At 39.1% G+C, this 23,260-nt stretch overlaps 1 protein-coding gene across 2 annotated transcripts; it reads left to right on the top strand.

The window, feature by feature from the left end:
- Positions 1-448: 448 nt before the first annotated feature.
- Positions 449-22,593, top strand: LOC101862404 (solute carrier family 15 member 4). Of its 2 annotated transcripts, none has more exons than XM_005094689.3 (12): positions 449-563; positions 8,212-8,564; positions 10,567-10,735; positions 11,198-11,296; positions 12,109-12,182; positions 14,036-14,175; positions 15,053-15,222; positions 15,959-16,167; positions 16,680-16,866; positions 17,363-17,551; positions 19,145-19,279; positions 20,210-22,593. In XM_005094689.3, exons 2-12 carry the CDS (start codon positions 8,430-8,432, stop codon positions 20,434-20,436), a joined length of 1,734 nt encoding a protein of 577 aa, XP_005094746.1. In that variant the 5' UTR covers positions 449-563; positions 8,212-8,429; the 3' UTR covers positions 20,437-22,593. The 2 variants fall into 2 exon arrangements, with proteins under 2 accessions (XP_005094746.1, XP_035824714.1); XM_035968821.1 differs by lacking the exon at positions 449-563 and adding an exon at positions 1,954-2,179.
- Positions 22,594-23,260: the final 667 nt, after the last annotated feature.

Genomic DNA, 23,260 nt, shown 5'->3' with positions numbered 1-23,260 from the left:
ACAGACAGACAGACAGACAGACAGACAGACAGACAGACAGACAGACAGACAGACAAACAGGATAAGATGCTGCTTTTAAAGCATGAACATTCTTTTTTTTTATGAAGATCGAGGTCAACTACGTGTTGGTGTGTATTATAGGCCATTCGACTAAGCAGAGTTGCTATTATCATGAACTGCTTCTTTTTTTATGATTCAGTCTTTTCATAGTGACAAAAAATTGTGACATCCATTTCTCCCGGCTCCAGCGCAGCGCGCCTCCCCTGTGCTCCGATACGGCCCACATGTCTTAAAAGATTGCTGACCCCGACCCCTGCGCCCTGCACTACTTGTACTAGGCTAAAGGGCCTCATGAATCTGAATGGGCGGGCAAAAAGAAAACCTGCGGATCACATGATCACACGCTCTAACAGTCATGTGACATGCACCAACTCAGTAGGCCTAGTGTGGTTGTGTGGTTTTGACGACTGACGACTATGACTGTGTCGTTTTTTGAGTGTTTGTAACCGCCGTAGGCCTATAGTTTTGTGAGTGTTAGCAGAATTATGAGAGTGCAGATCTGAGTAAGTCAATCTTTGATGTTTTTGTTTCTGTTTAGTTTGGTGGCGGAGTGTTCGCGAAGGTTTAGACTAGAGAGTCTATAGTCAGATTACTAATTTAATCTCTCTTCTTGCCTCGCTTCGTCGAAACAAAACACCAAGACATAGAATCTAGATAATCTAGATTCTAGATCTAGAAAAATCTAGAATAGATCTAGAATCTAGATCTAGATTTTAGATCTAGATAGCACTAGCAGTCGATATCTATTATCTAAACGCTTTACTTTTACATTAGTTTTATCATTAGCCCATAAAGTGGCCAGATTAGATATTGGGCCTAATTAGGATTTTAGCTTTTTGAAGAAAGGCCAGTGATTTTGAGTTAGGTAGTACAACAGTAGGCCTACTTAGTCTAATATCTAATCTAGACTTCCAATGCGTTACATATTTTGGCATATTTTATATATAGAAGATCTATGTGTTAGATCTAGATCTAGATTTAGATTCTAGAATCTAATCTAGATTAGATCTAGATCTAGTTTGGGGTGAGGGAAAGAAACTTCGTATTTTAGGACCGTCGGTGCAATAAGCGAACGGAGTGCTTATTGGCCCACAGGGGCATATAAAATTTCCCCTAGAACATTTATTATTTGCCCACAAAATTGCGAGTTTTCTTCCCTGTGTAAATCCCTAAAAAAGTCAAGATGTAGGCTAGTTTTTCAGATAAATCTCATAGATTCTATATTTATTTATTTTGTTAGAAAACATTTTTTTTAAAAACTAGATTCTAGTCCTAGATCTAGATCTAGATCTAGATTCTAGATCTAGATTCTAGGCCTCGTCATTGAAAAATTTTTAAAGCCTTATTTTTTTTTTACTTACAAACATCAATATATCTTTAGATAGTAAGAAGATATAAAAAAGCATGTGATATCTGGCTTAGCTTTATTTGGACCACATCTCTGCCAAGTTTCATCTAAAATCCATTCACAAACTTCTGACTTTTAGCAAAAAAATGTACAGAAAAATATGATTTCGAGGAAAATGCAATTTTAATTCAAAATTTGTTTTCAGAAATTGTAAATCCCTACCTTTCAAAAGCATTTTAGGAAAAATATATATCTATTTTCAGGCATAATACTTGGTAAAATGACGCAATTGTGACTAAACTAAAGGAAAATGTTTTTTAAAATGATATTTTAAAGTTAAACCCTCATTTCAGGTGCCATCTCTATAGTGCAGTTATAGCCCAAGGGACTGGTCTTAAAAATTCTGGCATGTCTAAACCACGAAATTGATGCTCATATGACCTTGCAGTTGCGAACGCCGTAAAGCCTCTACTAAGACAAAAAGAAACAAAAAACCAGAACCACGAAAACAACCACAGTAGTATTTATTGAAGAATGACGATAGTGTTTTTAGCTTAGAGATAATGTTCATCATAGCGTGTGCCAAAGTCACTAGGGTAGTGTTTACAGCATGTGCAAAAATAACTACGGTAGTGGTTATGGCTTACGCCAAAACTACTACGGTAATCTTTATTGCAGGGTAGTGCTCTGAGCGTGTTACACCAGCCTAGATTCTAGTGAGAAGTGAATGTCATTCCCTGCCTGAGACTGGAATTTGCAGCTTGAAATAAGGTGAAGTGCAAAGTCATCCTGCGCTTGCTTGTGGACTTGGAGTCTGGAATCTCATGTAGCTCCTTAAAATCCAACTTCTTCTGATGTCCTTCGATCATTTAGGGCCTACTCCTTTTTTTACTTCGATCCCTAGCCTATTATTTTATTGTCGCTCCCATCTCAGGCTCAGGTATTGTTAAACTTGTTAATTTTTTAAATTTCTAATGAATTTCAACTTAATATCCCTTTCAAATGACCAGGCCTAGTCTAGACTTTGAAACATTTTGTTCTTTTTTTTAAAACGATTATATCACTCTAGACTAAGCCTAAATACATTATTTTATATATATATATATAGCCTCTCTCTCTATATATATATACACGGTATATATAGGCTAAATAGTTTTTGTACGTTTTAAAAATTATAGTGGGGGTTTCAGAGGCATACTGCCCTGGGGTAAAAGCTTTCAGAAAGCATGGTTTGGAATTTCCTTACTAAAAGCAATTGATTTGTGACCCTCATAACTGTGGCCTGTGTTCTGCAGCCAAAAATTCAGTACTTTGTCACTCTAAAACAGTGAATCTGCATTTGTGATTGAATGTGTAAAATTTAATTTCACAATTTCTTCTTCTTGAGCTTGTTTTTCCAGTTTTATATATAATATATATAATATCATTATAAATCATCAAATTGTGACTCTTGATTTTCTGACATTGTATAGTCAAAGAAAGGGGACAGTATCCTTTATTGGCAATCTCATATTTTTTCAATCTTCACTGAAGAACAAAGTGGTTATCAGTATCTCTGGTATAGCAGTTAAGATCTCAGACTCTCAACTGTGGGTGGTTAGTGGGTGCTCTGGTGTGGTTTGCTTCTTCTTTCCTATCAAACGTCTATCTTCCTTATCTCCCCTTCTTCTTTTTTATGTTTGTTCCTCTCTTGTAACACCTCTAATCTTCTGGCGCTCATATGACCTTTGCAGTTGTGAGCGCTGAAAAACCTCTACTAAAACTATTAAAAGACTGTCAACTGACAACTGTAAGGCTGTGCCTTCGAATCCCATCAAGCAAGGGCCTCTTGCAAAAGGCACTTCATAGTACACAAATTTCCCTCTCTTCGCTCAGTAAGAATGGGTACTTGGCTATAGACTGCAAAAGATCTTGTCAGTTTGTTAGTGTTTTAGCATTGTAATCCACAGCTTGCACTGTATACTCCCTAGAAAGCCAAGAATGTTTCTGAGTTGGGGTCATCCGGTGACAATAGTTAGGACTGGTTGTAAAGTAAAGCACATAGACATGGAGCGTGCTGTAGAGCATGGATGCTCTATGCATTATTATTATTTCTGGTTGTATGTATCTCTCTCAGCCTGGCTTGCTTTTGTTGTTCGTTTTTTTTTTGTAACTGTTTTTCGGCACTCGCTACTGCATAAAGGTATGAGCCCGCGGGAGGCAGTTAAAATTTGTAGTTTGGTAGGGATTAATTTTAACTCTTTTGCCCGAACGGCCGAGCCTACTCTTTTTTATTTTGGACTACCAAGGGGTCTTCTATGTGCGCAACTTGCACACGGAACCTTCGAGATTTTTCACCCTTATCCGAGAAGGCTAGGTGTTAGATCTTACCTCCTACCTTAAGATCAGGGGTGTGGCTGAAATACGGCAGTAAGAAGGAGCCAAGGAGTAGCAGTAGAAAGGCCGCAGAAAGAGTGAGGAGCACAGAGGAGGGAGCAAAGGAGATGAAGGGGTGGGGGCAGAAAGTGAAGACAAAAGCAGACGAGAGAACATTGTTAGAGAGCGGGAAAGGAGGTGAAAGGAGAAAATTTTAGAGAAAAAAATTTTCTGTCACTGCACGGATTCGAAGTTAAAATTGGGACTTATTGTATGAGAGGCCAACACCCTAACCTCTCTACGACGAGAGCCCTCTCAGCCTGGGTTGCCATGACAGGCAGGGTCAAAGCAGTCTACCTCTTAAATTATCTTAATAGTGGCAATGGGGGCGCCTAATTTGAAATGGCAAATACATTGTTTACGGAGTGGTTGAAACTTCTTTAAGCGACTTTGAAGATTTCAACTCCATAATTATATTATAAATTATGACTGATTTCCGGCGGGGGGAGAGCTGTCAGGTCTGAGGAGTACTTCCAAATATAGAAGATATTAATGTTGTACTATTCTCTATCGATTATTACAATGTAATACAATATTGACTATGTAAGAGATACAATTGAATAATGGGTACATATGGTAAAAAATACAGTTGAAGCTGTCCAAGACAACCGCCCACATTATCGAAGAGAAAAGTGGCATCATAATAGTTTTTAAAAAGGAATGGTTGCTTGTACAGGTTATTGTCTTGGGCGGGTGGTCGTTAGAGCACTTACAGTTAACTTTCAATTAGTGTTCTTTTTTACAGTCATGTATCCCCCCCCCCCCCTGAAATCTCACTATTCTTCACAATAACTCCCTTGGCTCGGCAGGCATGTTCCTTTAAGCTATCATGCCCCTATCACTGTAATATGCTGTAATAAGGACTATCTTGTCCGTCATTGCTTGAATGTACACAGCCACTATTACATCATTAGTTTAAAAGCTGAATTTTAAAGAGAAAATCCCCCCCCCCCCCCCCCACGGGGGGGGGGTGGCAGTGCCACTGACTGTAGTGTCTTTAGGCCATTCCCAAAGGGGGACATTTCTCGTTTAAGCATAGTAGAATTGTATGGGCTGACTCATGTCACGCTCAGAACTGTTAAACGTCGTTTTTACCTGTTGCTGCAGCCCTACACCATGGGACTTCAGTTCGAAGTTTTCTCTGTGTGTGTGTGTGTGTGTGTGTGTGTGTGTGTGTGTGTGTGTGTGTGTGTGTGTGTTTTAGAGAGTAAAAACGATATCAGCAAACGTTAATTATGACCCTGTGCGGAATTTATGTTCGTTCAGTTTCCATTATTACTTTCCAATATATGTGTGTACTTTGATAAATTAGTATTTTTGTTTATCTTAACTTTATTGGCCACATAATATTCTTGGGTCTCAGAAAAAGTGGGGGAGGGGGGGGGGGAGAGAGAGACCATACACACCCACAATGATCTGGTTTGTAGCCTACCTATGCTATAGTAGTTAACGGCGACGCCGAAGAATATGGTAAGAGGAGCTTCATCATCGTTGCCAGCAGAAACTACAGGTCAGGCCGTTATGGGCAAAAGTGGACCATGATATTATTATTATCATTATCGTACTCTGGGTTTCCATTATTTTGAATAACAGGGTCTGTTCCGTACGCCATGGAGAGACTTATTTTAAAAAGTTTTACTTTCTGTCACTATTCTTCTATTGGGGGCGTCGCTTCAGATGAGGTACTTGCATTAGATAGAGTACCCTCAAAAAATAAAACGAAATAAACAAGTAAAAAGGTGATGCTATCGAAAGGACAAAGAGCCATAAACCAACAGGCACAGAGCTTGCGGAATCTAAAGCTTTATTTAGGAAGTTAATCAAGTTATAATAATAGTACCGGTGCCAAACATTCTCCTACCCCAACGTATTTATCAGGTCGTAACTTATTGTACCTTGTCCTTCCTCTTGTATAGTAAGATATATCGCGAGGACATCATGCAATTTTCCGTCAAAGGCCAGGTGGGTGGCATCTGCTGTTGATTTTATTCTTCTGGGGGGACCTCTTTACCGCCATCCAGCAAAGTTTTGCGCGGTCTGTCCCTGCCCTTGTATTCTGACAACAAGGTCGTGGGTGGTTGGCGGGTGCTCTGGTGTGGTTTGCTCTATCTGTCCTATAAAACAGCTATAATTTTTTCTCCTCCTTGTTATGTGTGTGTTTGTTATAACACTTGTAATCTTCGGCACTCATGATCTTATTATGTTGCAAGTGCCGCAAAATGCTTACTAAACCAGACATGACCGCAAGGACCAAAAGTGCATTTGCCCTGTACCTATGCGTAACATAACTTAAGTACTTAAGTATAGCAGGCTCTCTTTTGGTTTTATATATTATGTTGAATGGTGACTTTTAAAAAAGAAAGAAAGAAATGTTCTTTCAACCAAACCGTGTTTTGATATGAATGATCATGAAATAAAATTCCCTGAAGTAAGGTGCGCTACTTGAAATGTTCAACAGGCAGTTCTCTCTAGCTTTAGCAGACGTTTGTGGGCGCTCTGCTAACACAGTTTGTACTACTATACTGGGGTATGATGCGGATGACTCAAGTTCGAAGCATCACTATTTGGGCGTTCTTGAGCTCGGGATTTTTTTGGTGAGGAATTTTCAAGGCTCTCCACCTTTTTTATTCTGTTCTTCTTTCGGAGATGGGCGTTAAATTACAATGTTGAAAGGACCGTTACACCAACACTTGTACCATGCAGACTGACGTTCGTTTTGCGTCTTTGTGGACTCAAAAATTTGACATTTTGTTGTCGCACGCAGAAGAGTCAGTTTCCATTCTTCTGCGGGGAGAATTTTTTTAAGCACCAGCGATCTCGGTCTTTCTGCTGCTACGTTGTGTATCTTTCTCACGCCGGGCTAACAGTGGCAGGCAGGGTCGATGCCCGTCTCCTAAATTATCTGAATTGTGTCGATGAGGGCGTAAAACACCCACGTTTAAAGAAATCAGACTCATGTGTTTGTTATTATGCTGTGTAACATCTGAGACAAGAAGAGCCTGGTACTCGTAACCGTTTGAGAGCATCTTAATGATAGCATGTGATTCTGAAGTCCCCGATAAGGTGTCGGCGAGGAGTACACATACCAATGTACAGCTGTTCGCATTGCCCGTGGTTAATGAGTGGGTGCCTTGTGCACATAGGACATGTTGCAAGTCGCTGCCTTAGTTCAAAATCGTAAGATTATTCGGGGTCGTTATCAAGACATTCAAAGAATTGCATTTAAAAAAAGCATGACTATTTTGTGAAGCTCCCGATTTTAAACTCCAAATTTCTTTTTTTTTAAATTATTTTTATTTTAATTAGGTACTTAGCAGAAAACAGTGTAATTTTAGTGTCGATCGCCTTGGTAGCCGACAATTGTCGTGTGGTGATTATTGCACACTGCCAATTTTATCTTCTTCTTCTCGATAGCATCTCACGTGGAAGTCCGTTGTCGATCATATTTTGTATACTGAGTCGCCCTGCTCAGTTCTGTTGGCCCGTACAGCTTCTCCTGCAATGGGAATGGGACCAATTTGATTAATTTGATTCTGTTGGAGTCGACCAGATTTTCCGTCACGGAGGGGGAAAATTTGGCACAATCCGACCAAATCCAACTAAATTCTACGTTGATCTTTTGACAAGGCTCTTCCCTGTTCGAACAAAAGACATTTGTTCGATCCCCGCTTTGAAAGTCTATTTCATGAAGTTTCTCCATTTTTCTGCTGGGAGTCAATCCCATTCTACCCTGGTCTGCCCTGACGAAGTTGAAGGGGGCGTAAAACAGTAAGGTCTACAATCAATGAAACCCTTTGACAATCTTATGTGTAAAGTGATCAACAAAAGAATCTTATTACGGGCACCCAGGCCGCACTTGTTACTCGTTTCTGATGAACTGGACAGTGTAATTATAGGCGTTAAATTTAGTGATGGGATATTTCCTTAGAACTCAGTGTGTACGTAGGTACTGTGTGTGTGTGTGTGTGTGTGTGTGTGTGTGTGTGTGTGTGTGTGTGTGTGTGTGTGTGTGTGTGTGTGTGTGTGTGTGTGTGTGTGTGTTGACACGGGTTTTTTGTGGGGGGGGGGGGGGGGGGCAAAGGGGAGAGTGAGTGAGAAAGAGAGAGAGAGAGGGGCGGTCACTATTGGATCCACAGGTCCTGTTTTATCGAAAAGTATAGTGTGTTTGTACTTTTCTGTTTGATATTTAGAAACTCAAATGCAAGTCATGTGCTGCTATTGATAGGTTAATTAGGGGTACTGCACCATGTTTATGCTTCTCTTATGGGTGTACAATATTTGGAGAAAAAAAAGTAGTATAGTAGAAAAGGAGACCGTGTGTTTTAGTTTTATTTAATATTTACTTGCAATTATTTACAATTTCTTCTTCTTTTTTTTACTGTTCCCAGAAATACACCATGTCCCCTTGATGAAACATTGCCATTTGGTACACTGATCATAACTGACGAGAAAAGGACTGAAGAAAATATGTCCTGGAAACTGACGCCTGATTTATGACAAAAGCCACACAGTCTTCTTTTTAGGCTTTAAATACAGAATATATACTTAAAAAGCAAATTTGTTCTTTCGCGGCTGGCAGTTGGCTATAGTCTGAGAAGCTATCAAAATGTTGGAAGCGAGTGAAAGTGAAAGCGAACCACTTCTGAAACCCAAGAAGTGGAGCACACTGACCATCAGCGATGACGAGTTTGCCAAAGATGCAAGACAAAGGACCAAAGTGAATGTCAAATATGAGCCGAAGGTATGCTATTCTTTGTGCTCAACATGTATTCCCCTCACATTTCTATCATCAGCATCTGTGATGTAGTGATTAGGTGCTTCACCATTGCTAAGGATGAATTTTCATCAAGTATCTTAGACTTTCTGATTGGATGCTGTAGCCTTTGTGGGCTCAGGTTGGCCCTAACAGACAGGGTCAAAGCAGCCTGCCTCCTCGGTGTAAAACTTCTAGTTACATTTTTGTCTGAAATGTATGATAAATAGGTAAATAAATTACACTTTTATATGATGATGCTTAGCACGAGTTTTAGAAATGTTTGGAAGTCATGTTTTTGTTCTTTATATTTGTTTCCTTTGCACTTGGAAAATTTAAAGCGAAAGAAACAATTAATGGAAACATTTTTTAAAAAGTTTTGATTGACTTCACGAAATTTATATGATGATTACTTGACTAACTCTTTCAATAGTACACAAGGGATTCCACATTTTTACACACTCAATTTGAGGCAGCGAAATGTGTTACCTTAAAACGACTATTGTGAAGTCTAATATTGATGGGTTTGTTTGAGTGAACACTCAAACTATTTGTTATTGGACAAAAAGTCACAATATGGTGAAAATATACATCATGTATGTTGTAAATGTAGCACAGGACCCAGTGTAGATCTTGGGGTTGACGAAATTGGTATCCCCAAACGCCACTGAAATGGCGACCTAGAGTTAAAGAGTGAAAAGAGTTGTATAATGGACATCCTGGAGAACAGATTAGCACTATTGTTTTAAAAAGTTATTTCAAGTCTGAAAGCAGACACAAGGTTATTGTTTCCTATGGTGCCACCAGTATTTCTGAAGAAAAGCTCCAGAACAATCCCTAAATAACAATAGTATCCATCTTCTGTAATCCTTATTTCTGCATTTCCATTATCGAAATGTTATTACTCTCTGCCTACTTCGCTGGGTTGGCTATCTTTTTTTCTTCCAAATGCTACTTCGTAAATTTTTTGTTACAGTCGAACCTGCTATAACAGCCACATGTACAAGGCAGTCGCCTGTACAGCACTTTCCACCTCCTCATTGGATGGGCATCTTTAATATGTTAGGGGTACTGTGTCATATTTATGCTTCTTTAACACTATCTGTACGCCTGGGGTCATTTTGTACCCCAGGAGTTGTATTCTTCACATTTTAGAATACTTCTAGTTCGAAGATCCCTTTGAAACTTTTAGTATTTATCAATGAAATCGTACGGATCAGATCAACGAATAAATTTCCTCTTTGGAAAGTGGGGGCACAGAGTTCCCAACGTTGTATGTATACGATAGTAAAACATGACGTACGGATAGGGCTATGAAAGAGATATGTAGTATAGCAGAAGAGGATTAAAGGACAATTTCAATTGTATTTTCACAAAATCCCAGTGGCATCCCTGTCAATTCGGTGATGTTCATGGGTGCTTGGCGGGTGCTCTGGTGTGATTAACTCCTTCTATCCTATCAGACTTCTATCATCCTTATCTTTCTTTCTTTTTTGTGTTTGTTATTCTCTTATAACATCTCTAACCTTATATCACGACCTAATTGTAAATTGCAAGTGCTGTAAAACTTTTACTAAAACTGAACAGTGTCATTCTGTCCTTCTGGGTGGTTGGCGAGTGCTCTGGTGTGGTTTGCTTCTTCTTTCCTTTCAAACATCTGTCGTCTTTATCCCTCCTTCTATTTTGTGTTTGTTACTCTCTTGAAACACCTCTAATCTTCTGCACTCATATGACCTTATTGTGTTGCAAGTACCGTAAAACCTCCACTAAAACTAAACTATTCTGTCCTTGTGGGTGGTTGGCGGGTGCTCTAGTGTGGTTTGCTTCTTCTTTCCTATCAAACATCTATCGTCTTTATCCCTCCTTCTTTTTTGTGCTTGTTACTCTCTTGTAACACCTCTAATCTTCGGCACTTATATGGCCTTATTGTGTTGCAAGTGCCGTAAAAGACTTACTAAAACATAAACTTCTGTCCTTTCTGAACCTGTAGCTTAGTACATTCAGCCCCCAGAAGCTGGCCATCATCATGTGTGTGCTCCTGGTGGAGATGTGTGAGCGCATGGCCTACTACGGGGTCATAGCCAACCTGGTGCTGTACTGTACCAGCGTGCTCGACTATACCAGCAACACCGCCACCACCATCAGTCTTGTCTTCTCAGGTGAGATAGCTTCTCATACACGCAAACATACACTCACACACACACACACACACACACACATACACTCACACACGTGTGACACATATACGTGCATTCATGCAGCTGCACGCACACATGCATACACACACACATACACATATAATAATAAATATGCTCAAACGCAAACCCAAGCATGTATGGGCATGCACTCATGCACACACACGCACACAAATATGCCTGCATGTATGCAGGCATGGATGCACACATGCATACACATGCTCTTATATATGCTACTCATACGCAAACCCAAGCATGTATGGGCATGCGCACATACGCGCGCACGCACACACACACATACACACACACACACACCCACACACACACAGATACACGATAGCCCCATGGTGATTTTGTATTTGATTTTGAAGTTTTTCAATAATCAAAAGAAGGACATATTTTATCTTTGGCTTTTTTTGTGTACAGGAACTGTCTACTTCATTCCGATTATTGGCGGCTACATCGCTGATGCTTGGTCCAGCAGGTTCAATGTGATATTCGGGTCTGGCCTTATATACTTTTGTGGTGAGAAATGTTTATAATGTTTATGTTTGGGCTCGTTTAAGAGCTTTTCTCTTTTTTTGTCTTTTCTGCTTTTCTCAAAATTACCGTAATTGAGTAAATGGGAGATGCTCAGATTTTTTATGTTCTGGTGGTGGGGTTTTTTTTTTTTGTTGTTTCTGTTGATAGCTATTTATGTCACGTTTAACATTTTTCATACTCCAGTATGTATGTGCTTTGCTTGCAATCGGAAGTTTCAGGAAATCTTCCTTAATTATGTTTTATCCCTTTATTATCTAGTTTCACACTTGCACATGAGATTTTGCTCTCTGAGAGTAGTAAGGGAGTTTTGTCATGCCTGCTCTGTACAAAAAAAAGCCCTAAGTTTGTTTTTTTCCCTTTTACACAATTTAGATCATTTAGAAGGTTGGCTTCAACCTTACCTGTCAGAGCCAACACGGGCTGAGAGAGGTAGACTATGTCCCAGCTGAAAGACCCAGGTATTTAATGATAATTTTTCCCCACACAGAAATCAAACTCCGATCTTCTGCATGTGACAACAAAGTACCTAATTGCTTCACCACAGACGCTGGCTCGGTTCTGCTTATTCTACTTTTTTTTTTATTGTTATAATTATTTTCTTTGACTATATTCTGCTGCAATGTGGCCACAAACAGCAACTATTTTAGAAAAGAACAATATTTATTTGTTTCTCGAATGGTAATACTTGTCTTGAAATATTTTAGGTTCAGAACTTTGTTAGTTACTTTACTTTTCACATCAATAAATAAATTCCATGAAAGTGTTGACATTTTTTTCACTTTTAATATCTATAGGCCTATTCTCGCTTCTGAGTTCATCAATTGAGTACAGCAGTGTGTTTGATGATCCTGACAATGAAATGCAAACAGTAAGTATTGGAAAAATGTAGTCATTTTTCAAACATGTATTATGTAAACACCAGTTGTGTTCTGTCCATATTGGTTTGATCAGTCTTTAGTTTATCTTGCAAATGATGGTTTTGAAATATTGGAAGAGACATTGTGTTTTGCAAAAGTGTCCGCTTTGCTTTCTGTCCCAAATGGGACATAACTGAATTGATATCATCTCTCCCTCTCCCATCATCCCAACACCTCCCCTTTCTTCCACATAATTTAAAAGAAGAAAGAATATTCATGTGACAGCATCAGGACAGTTTGGCAGTCTGTCCATCCCATGTTTGAATAACTTAGAAGCAAAGTCGTTCACCACCATTACTCCAGGGCTAAGGAGTTATTTTTGGGCACATGTGGCTTTTGATCATACCTGAATTGACTGTCATCCACCTACTGAGTACTGATAAAGAAGATGTCCCAGTATTATAACATCATGAAACGTCTTATAGAAAAAAGAAGCTTCTTGTTCAGTCAGTGGTCCAGGAAAAATAATATATAAGCCTAACATCTCCACCAAGTTTAGCATTGTGCTAACTTAACATTAACATTTTGCAGTCACACAGCCGGCAGTACAAAATACAGTCAAACCTGCCCTGACGGCCACCTCTGTACGACGGCGACCTGTACGAATAGTCACTTTCCACTTCCCCCCTTGCTTTTTTTCTATATAATTTAACTGTGTAAAATGGGCACCTGTCCAACACGGCCACCATATTTTAACACACAACCCCTATCACACTAAGCAGTAACACCTGTCTTAGACGGCCACCTTAGTAACCTCATTACGTTTTGTCATAAATTGTGCATTGGCCCCTGGCATTGTCGGTGAGCCGTCATAATTCCATCGCCTGTCGTTGTTGTTAGGTAGTCCCTCCAACCGATCATGCTGCGTAGGCCCCTCCCACTGTTGACCAATAGATACCAATTTTCAGCTGCTGGTGAGGTAAGCGTGTGATCCCTCATAACCCATAAGCCCCGCCCAGAACTCGTACACAAATCATAAGTGAGAGGAGTAGTCACTGGTTACCCAGTCTGTAACAATGGATGTCAACCTGAACTTGTGACAGAAGCGTCGCTCGTTCTCCGAGTGGTGGCGACCAATGTGTTTGTTTTAACATGGCACTCGGTCTTCCTCGTCTGATACATTTCGTTTTATTGTCACCCTTGCGCAAAATCAGCAACAGAATAAAAATTACGAACAAAATACAAACCAACAACAAAAACAGCAACAATGCGGCTACTTTCGATTGGGACCTCAGCCTCAGATGGGAATGGTTTTGTTTTCTTCATCTTGATCAGTCCTGCCTAAGACGGCCACCTGTCTTATACAGCCACTTTTCTCCTTGACAATGGGTGGCCGTCTTACACAGGTTTGACTGTACACCATCTGGTCACCCGGCTAGAAGGGTGACTGCGACGGACTTCTCGGGTGACCAGAATGGATAATTTTCACTATCGCATTATTTCACCAAGTGACTGCAAAGTAATAGACCTAATTTTTTTCTTTGTTGGTAAAGAGACAGCTTTTACTTTTAAAAACTTGCGTTGATCGCTCTTGCTCCAGCAAATTCTGGAAAGCTAATTTTAAAATTTAGTATTTTATTCATTTCCTTGATTCAAATATAGGAAAGAGCAAAAAGAGGGGGGGCAAAAAGTTTACATTGACTTTTCAAATTGTATTTGAACTCTTTTCATTGAACGTAGAATCAGGAACTTTTAATTTATCTTGAGTAATTACACAAGGTGCAAATCAAAAACCTTTCTTTACATGTTCAGTTCTAACATGAAGTAAGTCAGTGTGGTTCTTTTTCTCCTTGTTTCCCACCAGGAAGGCCGTCGCACTTTCTACATCTTGGGTCTAGTTCTTGTGGCCATAGGCACAGGGGGCATCAAGGCCAATGTAGGACCTTTTGGTGCTCAGCAGGTGCAGGACCTGGGGGCGGATGCTGTGCAGATCTACTTCAACTGGTAGGTGGCAATCCACAAGATAAACAATCAGGTCAGATAAGGGCACTTCATTACCCTCTCGGTAGCCAGTTTTTCTGGAGGCTGCCCACAGTGACAGGAAATATCAAGTACTCTCACAGCGCAGGTTATGCACAGTGGGTGTTCAGTGAATCATTGAATGAAAACATTTGGTCCTATTTTTGGCGCTCACTCTCAGACAGTCCTCATGAGCGTACCTCTATTTTATCCTCTCACATGTGGGCGCACGCACATGCACCTGAGACTTTAAGATACCCCAATGGAAGGACTTAATATTTATTTTAATATGTGATATTTTATTGAAAGCCAGTTTAGATTTTCAGTCTTCCCTCACTTTAAGTGTTTATTATCATACTGTGTTTCAGAAAAAATTTTCTCAGACTTTTTACCTTTTCAAGCTGTTGAGACCATTCCAGATGTCATAACTTTTTCTTTTGTCAAGAGTGAAAACTTAAATGATAAGAAAAGGAGACATTATCTAATAAGATGGATAGTTTCATAATTGAATTTTTGAAAGTATATGATTTGGAGAACATATTATTTTACTTTTCATTTTTGTGTCTGTTTTAGTGAAAACTTTTCTCTGGCCAATCCGCAATCTATTGTCAATAGGTTATTCCTTTTCTGCTCCAGTATTTCTCAATGCTTACAAAAGCGTAAATCTATTTACAATAATGCTGACTGAATAGGTTTATTTGATACTAGCCTCAGAGATAAAACGATTTTGGTAACAGACTATTTCCTAACACCACTTTGAACTTGCTGTACAGTGGCCTGGTGCAAGAGTAGAAAACTCGCTGGTGTGTAAAGAGTTAAGCTAATTTGACCCCTAAGATAACACTACGTTCTGTTCTATCAGGTTTTACTTTTTCGTCAACGCTGGGGGACTGGTGGCCTTCACTGCCATAGCCTATGTCCAACAGAACATCAGTTTTGCCTGGGGCTTCCTCATCCCCATACTGTCCATGTTTTTGGCTCTGATCTTGCTGAATGTGGCTCGACAGAAGTACATCTACAAGGAGGGAGAGGGTGAGTGAACTTGTCTGTAGTGAATTTCATTCCATAATCTTGCACCCCATTCAGGGATTACTTCATGTACAGTCGAACCTTCTCTAATGGCCTCCTGTATTTAAAGACAATCATCTGTACAAGTGGCCACTTCCCATTTCCTCCCTTGAAAATTGTTTACGTTATATAATAATGACAGTGTGTAAGATGTCCACCTCTTTAAGACCACCGCTTTTCTACTCAACAACGGACAACCACCGTAGACAATTTCGACTGCATATCAATATTAGCAAAAACTAACATATTCATAGGTCATTATTGTTTTGCGATTCACACCAAATACATGCCCGTTCTGCTTCTTCACTGCATGTCATCATGGTCATAACACATTGCTCGTATCTTTTTTTTGGTGGCTTTGAAAAAGCCAAGAATAAACAGTGCTGCGATGCCTCACATAACGACTCTGACCAAGAGGTCCACCTGTTTAAGATGATCACTTGTCTCCTTGATAATTGGTGACTGTATTGGACAAATTTGACTTTTGTTTTTATTTTTCAATTTTATTTTTATATATGATCTAACCAGTTAAATGTTACTCATAACAGAACAATGTTTTTATTTATCCAAATTTCTTCTTTGTTGTTATTGATCCAGGTTGTGTATCATAGTTGATGATACACACTAACAGGCCTTGTGCTTATTTGAAACATCTCATTACTAACAGGTTTTTTTCTTTCTCTTTTCTGACGTCCTTTAGGAAGTGTTTTAGGGTCAGTGTTCCGGATCTGTGGTCAAGGTATTTGCCGCCAGTCTCCGTTCATCGATGGTAAAAGACGAATGTTTGACTCGGCCCGTCGAGAGTACGGCGGCGGCTTCGACAGTTTCACCGTTGATGGTGTGATTGCTATACTGAGAATGTTACCAGTTTTCTTCTTTGTCATTATGTTCTGGGCTATTTACTCTCAGGTATGCTATGTTGTTTGTATTCCTTTTGTTCTATATGTAATGACTCCCTGTGACAGTTTTCTTGAGTGTGAATGTTTTCTCTGTACTTGATAAGTGAAAACTGGTCAAAAGTCATTGCTCAGAAGTGTTATCAATTAATAGTGTGTTCCTTGTATAACGTAGTTGAAGATTAAATGAGAAAAAAAATGCCTTTTTATTGATCCGTGAAGGGGAAATTTGGATACAAAGTACAAAGACAATATAGACACACCGTTGTTGATGTAGTGTATTGATATTCTTTATTGTTAGATATGTTTATGATTTAATTTATATTTGAATCTTGCAAATTCTTCAATTTCTCCAATAGACGATAGTCAAAATCAAATGATCTAAGACCAAATGGAAGCTATGTATTGAGCTTGGGTGAGGAGTCTCTTGTATCTAACCCCCCAACCCCCTTTCCATTTTTTTTTTTCGCTGTAATACTTGAGACGAAAAAAGACTGACACATTTCACATTCTTCTATTCCACAGATGCAGTCCACATATTTTCTTCAAGGAGAGAGAATGGATTTGAGTCTGGGCAGTGTTCTCATCCCTGTGGCTTTCCTCAATGCCTTTAACACAGTAGCTGTGTTAATCATAATCCCTGTCTTAGACAGGCTGGTCTACCCCTGCTTCAAACGTTTGGGACGGCCACTCTCTTACTTACAGAGAATTGGTTAGTGTGTGTTGTTCCTGTTTGTGAGATGAAAAATAAAAACATTTGGTCACTTTGGTGAAGTTTTATTTTTCCCAGTTAAGAAGAGAAAGAATGAATTAAAAGATTTGCTTTATTCATCCTTGTCCAAAAAATATTCAATTCATTCAAAGTCACAGAATAACAGATACGAAAGAAAATAAAAGCAAATCTACTGTTCTGTTATATTTATTCTGATGGCACTGCATTTTAAAGGCTTTGCCAAAGAAGTAATTGTGTTGTGTAACTGCGAACAAGCTGACAGTTGTCTCTAAAAGCCAAACATTTGATATTGATTGAGTGATGTTACCAGTGCTATTTTTAAATGACTCCCTTGTGCTGATGTCAAAATGTTTTCCCCATTTATTTTTCACAATTGCACAGGAAAGGAAATAATCTTATAATATTGTTGAGTAAAAATAGATTACCTTAAACAAGATGTAATCTATATTATGTGACAATCTTTTTGTCCCTTCAGGTTTTGGCTTTCTCCTGTCTGCTTCCTCGGTCTTCCTTGCAGGAGGTGTGGAGATTGAGAGAAAGAAACATCTCGGTTTCCACCAGGTGGTCGGGAAGGAATCTTTCTATGCAGCCAATGTGTCCGTGTTTATACAGGCCCCACAATTTTTTCTGGTTGGGGCCGGGGAGGCTTTTACCAGTATAGCTGGTGAGTCTTTCCCATTCTAGTCTGTTGTAGTTGATATTTTTAAATGTATATGTACAGGATGATTTCTGATAATTTATGAATTGTGGTAACATTGGGTCACAACCTGCTTCCACTCTGTGAATGTTCAATGCACTTTTCAACAAATACTTTTTTGAACCAATATATACTTATTTTTCAATGGTGAAAATAATATTACATCATTTTACAGCTGATATACTCCCCAAAACTTGACTTCAAGGCAATATTCTAGTTTTTTCCTAATGCTCTGGTCACACTACATGCAGATTCTGCTGATTTCAAGACTGCATGGAATTAATTGTTTTTATTATATGCCATATGTAAACAAATTTGCCTTTGGCATAGTCAGTAACTTTACTTAGCAAAACCCTATGTAGGGCTGTAAAAATACATGTGCCTTACAAACTGAAAATATTTTCAACAAAACATGACTACTAGAATTCCATGATCAGGGAGCTTCAAAGATTGTATGGATGAAATCAAATGAAATGTAAACATACTGTATTGTACAATCATGGTAAAACTTGACCATCTGAAAGCTTTCTCTTTCAAGGTTCCTTGATATAATATGGACAGCTTCCAGAACAACAGACACAAAAATTTCCACTAACCAGAAGTTTAACATCTGTGGGACTGCGGACGAGAATACTTGCAAGCGAAATGACGTAGTCAAGTTTCCCCAAGCACATTTATTTTTTTTGTTAACCCAATGATTAGTTCCGTTTAGTTATTTTGCTTCCGATTTATGGCAATTAAATATGGAAAGCGATAAAATTAGTTTAGAAAAGATAAATATTTCACCGAACACGAGATGATTGACGAAATTCATATGAACACTGAAAGTATTGACTTGGACAATCACCTTCATTATTTGGATCAAAAGTTTTCCAATCGAGGAGAAAGCGATAACAGATAGATCTAGAACTAGTTCTCACTGATTGAGGAGCAATTTACTCTATAAATAGATCTAGATCTAGTCTGTTATTCTGATAGGTACTGACTCTGGACAAAAGTTTAATATTACATAATTGATTGCACATAAATTACTCAGCTGTAACATGAAGAGGCACACACACATGTAAGTCGTTGCTGGACGAGACATAACTTTAATACATTCCACCCGAACAGCTTGGACACTTTCACTGAACTGTTACTCATGAACTCAAGTGCGACGTGCTACACATAAAAACAACACACCTCAACAATTTGGTTTAAAGTTAGTCGCTACACAACCAATATATTTTTTAAATAAAAATTTGTCTGAGCACAGGCGCACATTCTTAATAGTTTGGTGAAGTTTCATGTCTATAACTTCACTAGGGGCCAAGTTATTCAAATTAGAGTAACACATGTCTCGCAGAGTCAGAAATTGGATGGCAGCACCGGTCCTGGGTACTGAAAGCCAAGTGTGAGGTTGATCCCGTGGGTGTTAAGCTGGTAGGCCTAAAATTTTGGCACCAGCAAAGTCTTCTCACATTTTTTAGCTGGCTCTTCTGGGATCCTTGAAAAAAATTCTTTGGTGATCCCTGGAGTGCATGTGTTTTCTTCTCCAGTGTATATTTTTTCTTCTCTCAGGTTATGAGTTTGCCTACACCCAAGCTCCCAAAACCCTCCAGGGAGCCATTATGGGTGTGTTCCTGGCCACCAATGGTCTGGGAAGTTACTTAAGCACAGCCATCTTGGCAATCGTTGAGGCTGTGACAAAAGATGGTGAGGAATGGATGACTCTTATTTAGTTTTCATTGATCCCTATTTATGTTATAATAACAGAAATGACCATTCTGACCTAGTAAGTCACAAACTCTGCTGTCTCTGAAATGTTTACCACCATCTTTGGTGTAACATTTAGGCTCTTCACCATTGTAATTAGAGAAAATGAGTTTGCTTCCCTCTCGGGGAAGTTTTTTTCTGTCAAGTACCTCCATCTTTCTTCTATGATGCTGTATCCTGCCCAATCTGTGTTAGCCCTGACAGGCAGAGTCAAAGAAAATTGCTTGCTAAATGGTTTACATTGTGTTGGTGAAGAAATAAAATATGTACAATTAATCTGAAATGTTTAGTGTTCAAATCTGAGTGAGGTTCTCCTGGGTCTTGTACTTGGAGTACGCTACTCCTTCACCAGCTGTCCAAGCGAGGCACAAAGTGCTCTCGGTCTGCATTTAAAATGATAAGCCGGACGTTAAATTTAAATGAAAATTAAACAACAGTCAAGCTGTTGTCTCTCTTGGTATAATTTTGGAGTGATGCGGTTGACTGGAATTTGAACCTCACCACAGAGCATTCTTGAACTTCTGTGTTTAAATCATTATGTTCTTACCATTATGTCCAGATGACATGAACTGGTTTCACATGGGGTGAATTTCTTTTATCAAGTGTCTGTGTTTGTTCGCTGGGACATTTTGTTCTAGTCAGTAGAGGTTGGACCTCACAGACAAGGTTTGTTTTGTATCTTGAGATTTAATTTAATACTCAACTGCATTGTGTCCATGGGATTCTTCTTTCTTTTGTATCTTGAAATGTAATATCCAATTTTTTAAATTTCCCTGTGTTTTTCTGTCTTGTTTTATCTTAAGGCTTAATATCCAACTGCTTAGTGTCTGTGTGATTTTGGTTCACTGAAATCCTTTCTCATATTCCCAGATCCTTGGTTCCCTGACGATATCAACAAGGGGAAAGCAGAGTATGTCTTCTTTCTCTTCGGTGGCCTCATGATCTTGTTCTTCCTGGGCTACATCCCGATTGCCCGCTGGTACAAGTACCAGGAGTACCTCACGGATGAAGAGGTCAAGGCCAAAGCCAAGGCCAGGGGGCCAGACAACGAACAATTGGATCAACAGGAGTATGAGCACAGCAACACGTTCTTCTGAGATATTTTTGTCTTGCCGGTCACCTTTTTGTGGTGCGTTTCTTAGGAATGCTACTTACTGGCCGAGTGCCATGGTTTCGAGCTTGGCCAAGACACAGAAAACCCAAATAATGAAAATTGTACTGATGTGGGCTTAAAACTTTTTAAATTAATCAATATACGGGAATGTGTGATTTGGACCTGATTGAACATGTTCTTTTGAGATATTTTTGTCTAGTAGGTCTCTTTATCATGGTGGGTTTCTTGGCAATGTTACTGGTCCTTTGCTATTGTTTTGTTTCCAACATGAGCAACACACAGAACCCCAATAACTCATCAATTGCCAATACTGATATCGGTAGGCCAAGACATATGAGAAATACAGAACCAGCACCCATGTCAGTTTCAATTTCTTACTTGTGTTTACACTATTTACCAACCTGGGATCAGTCTTGGCATTTACGGAAAAGGAAGGCATGTTATGCAATGTCTGTTTAGACCAGTAGCTGCATCCTTTGACCCTTTAGTGTAGCTTTCGTGGGCATTTCATTTTTTTGGATGAGGTGAGTGACAACGGGTATTTTTTAGATCCAGCATAGCATTTTTAAAATTTTAGGTTGAACTTGCACATTGTCCAAGCTCTAAGTGAATTACCATTCCGTTTTTATGGATTCTGATACTGAACAAGGCTTACCAGATAGTTACAAAAGTGGCTTGGAAAACTTAGATCTCAATTTTTCTGTTAAAAAAGGCAAAAAAGATTTCAATTTGAGTTGCATCGTGCACTTGCTCAACCAGTGGCCTGTTGGCCTCTCATTGGTAGGAAATATGTTTTAGAATAGTCTTTATTGGTATGGGGTATGGATTTTGAAGTCAGTTTGGCAGTCACCTTTTGTTCAAATCCACATTCAATACTTATTGAAAGGTGGCTTGAGCGACTGTCCAAAAATATTTTTAAAATAAACACATCTCATTATGTTAACACTGTTCACCTTCACCTATACAAGCCCAGACATACACCTTAACACACACACACATGCACACACAAATTTTTAAACTATAATTTTCCATAATAATAATATTACTAGAGACTAGCTCCAATCAATCATATGCTTTATTCCAAGAAAAATGTAATATTCTTCTTCTTTTTCCTTCTTTGTCTTTGTACGTTCTGATATTTGGTCAAAATACCTGAAATTGACCCTAAATCTACATGAAATGAGAAAATTCTAGGTAGGCAGCCCTGTTGTTCATGCCGTTTTTTAACTGGGTTTTTTTTTTTTTTGGAAAAGGATGTTGTTCTTGTTCATCCCCAAGTCTTTCTGTTTCACCTGTTGTATTCGTAGAAACAGAAAAGAAGTTGAAATGACTTTCTCTTGTTCATGTTTTTTTATCACTCTTTGTGTTTGGCTGCAAGAAGAGACTTAAACAACACGCTACTTATACTTGCTTTGTTTCTCAGCATTTTGAAATATGCAATATGATTCCATTTCATTATTCTGTTGTGTGTATACTTGATAATTATTCTTTATGAGTTGTGATTGTTGTGGTGTGAAGTGTTGCAATTTCCATTGTTTCATATTAATCTGCTAGTCAATTTGATTGCATATTCTCGTATTTGTTCTTACTGGTATCTGTGGTAGAATGGCTAGCCCTTTGCTGTTGTTAGAGTAAGATGTGAGTTGGTTTCTTGCCTTTTAAAGTAATCTTTATCAAATATCTCTGTCTTTCAGCTCGGATAGGCTACTTGACACATAATCATGAAGTAACAGGTTTGGGGGGGGGGGGGTCGCCACTCAGCTCAGTCCGACCGTTTGTACTTGGGAAAGTCACTTTATTTGAATTTTCCTCGCTTCATCTAGGTGTGAATGAGTACCTGGTCATAGACAGTGAAAAGTCTTTTCATTAGGTTAGTGTTTGAGCTCCCGTAAAAAGCAGCTTTCACTATATCGCGACCTCAGTGCTTTCTTGTCGTATCTCCATTTTTTTAAACGATGAAAACAGTTTATAACAAAGAGTGAGCTTAAGAAGAAGTCACATTTTCAATGTTTTAAAAAAAATGGAGAAACTACGAAAAAGCAAAGGTCGTGATATGCATCCCAGAGAGCAGAGAATGTTTCTGAGTTATGTATTGTCTGCTGAGGTAATACTTACTTTTTACTTTATTCTTCGGCTTGTACCCTGGGGTGTCGCGGGGAGACACAGGCATCTGTCTGCAGCAAGACGAGTGGCCTGTAGGAGGGACGTCCCGTGAGCTCTAAGGGTGTCTGCCACAGATTCACTCCATCGTCGCCTTGGTCTTCCTCTGGCTCTCCATCCAGAATATTTAGTGTTGTATGCTCTCAGAGCTGGATGGTTTGAGGGCATCCACGTGAGGTGTCCGAACCACTTGACCTTTTGTTTTTCAATTTGTGGTAGGACTGGTGTTGCTCCCACGGTGTCCCTTATGACTTCATTTTTAATTTTGTCTCTTACTGTTTTGTTGATGGCTCTTCTTAAGCATTTCATCTCGCATGTGACCAATTTCCTCTCTAGGGCGCTGAGGTAATAATAGTCGTAAAGCTGATTGAGCATGCCGTTGTGAATGTATGGATGCCATAAATGTATTTATTATTGCACTGGCCCTGTCAGACAAGATCTTGTTATTGATCTGAATTGTTGTGATGGAGTCCTAAGAAGTTTACAACCGTTTTGTATGTCCCTTTTGTCGTACTCCTCAAAGGTCTGTTTTCTGTGCCCGTTTTCGGTTGACTCTTGTGACCTTAGATGTTCATTGGTTTTATTTTGTCATGAACATTAACTGCAAAATGTTGAACTGGCAATGAAGATACATAGCTTCGCAATTC

The sequence above is a fragment of the Aplysia californica genome, unplaced genomic scaffold (genome assembly GCF_000002075.1).
Source record: "Aplysia californica isolate F4 #8 unplaced genomic scaffold, AplCal3.0 scaffold00087, whole genome shotgun sequence".
In the NCBI taxonomy this organism is placed as follows: domain Eukaryota; kingdom Metazoa; phylum Mollusca; class Gastropoda; order Aplysiida; family Aplysiidae; genus Aplysia; species Aplysia californica.
This window is presented reverse-complemented; position numbering and strand designations above follow the sequence as displayed.

Coding starts and splice junctions, on each gene's coding strand:
- LOC101862404 (XM_005094689.3), top strand. CDS start 8,430: ATGTTGGAAGCGAGTGAAAGTGAAAGCGAACCACTTCTGAAACCCAAG. Junction 12,183..14,035: donor CTGACAATGAAATGCAAACA/GTAAGTATTGGA, acceptor GTTTCCCACCAG/GAAGGCCGTCGCACTTTCTA. Junction 16,867..17,362: donor CTCTTACTTACAGAGAATTG/GTTAGTGTGTGT, acceptor TTGTCCCTTCAG/GTTTTGGCTTTCTCCTGTCT.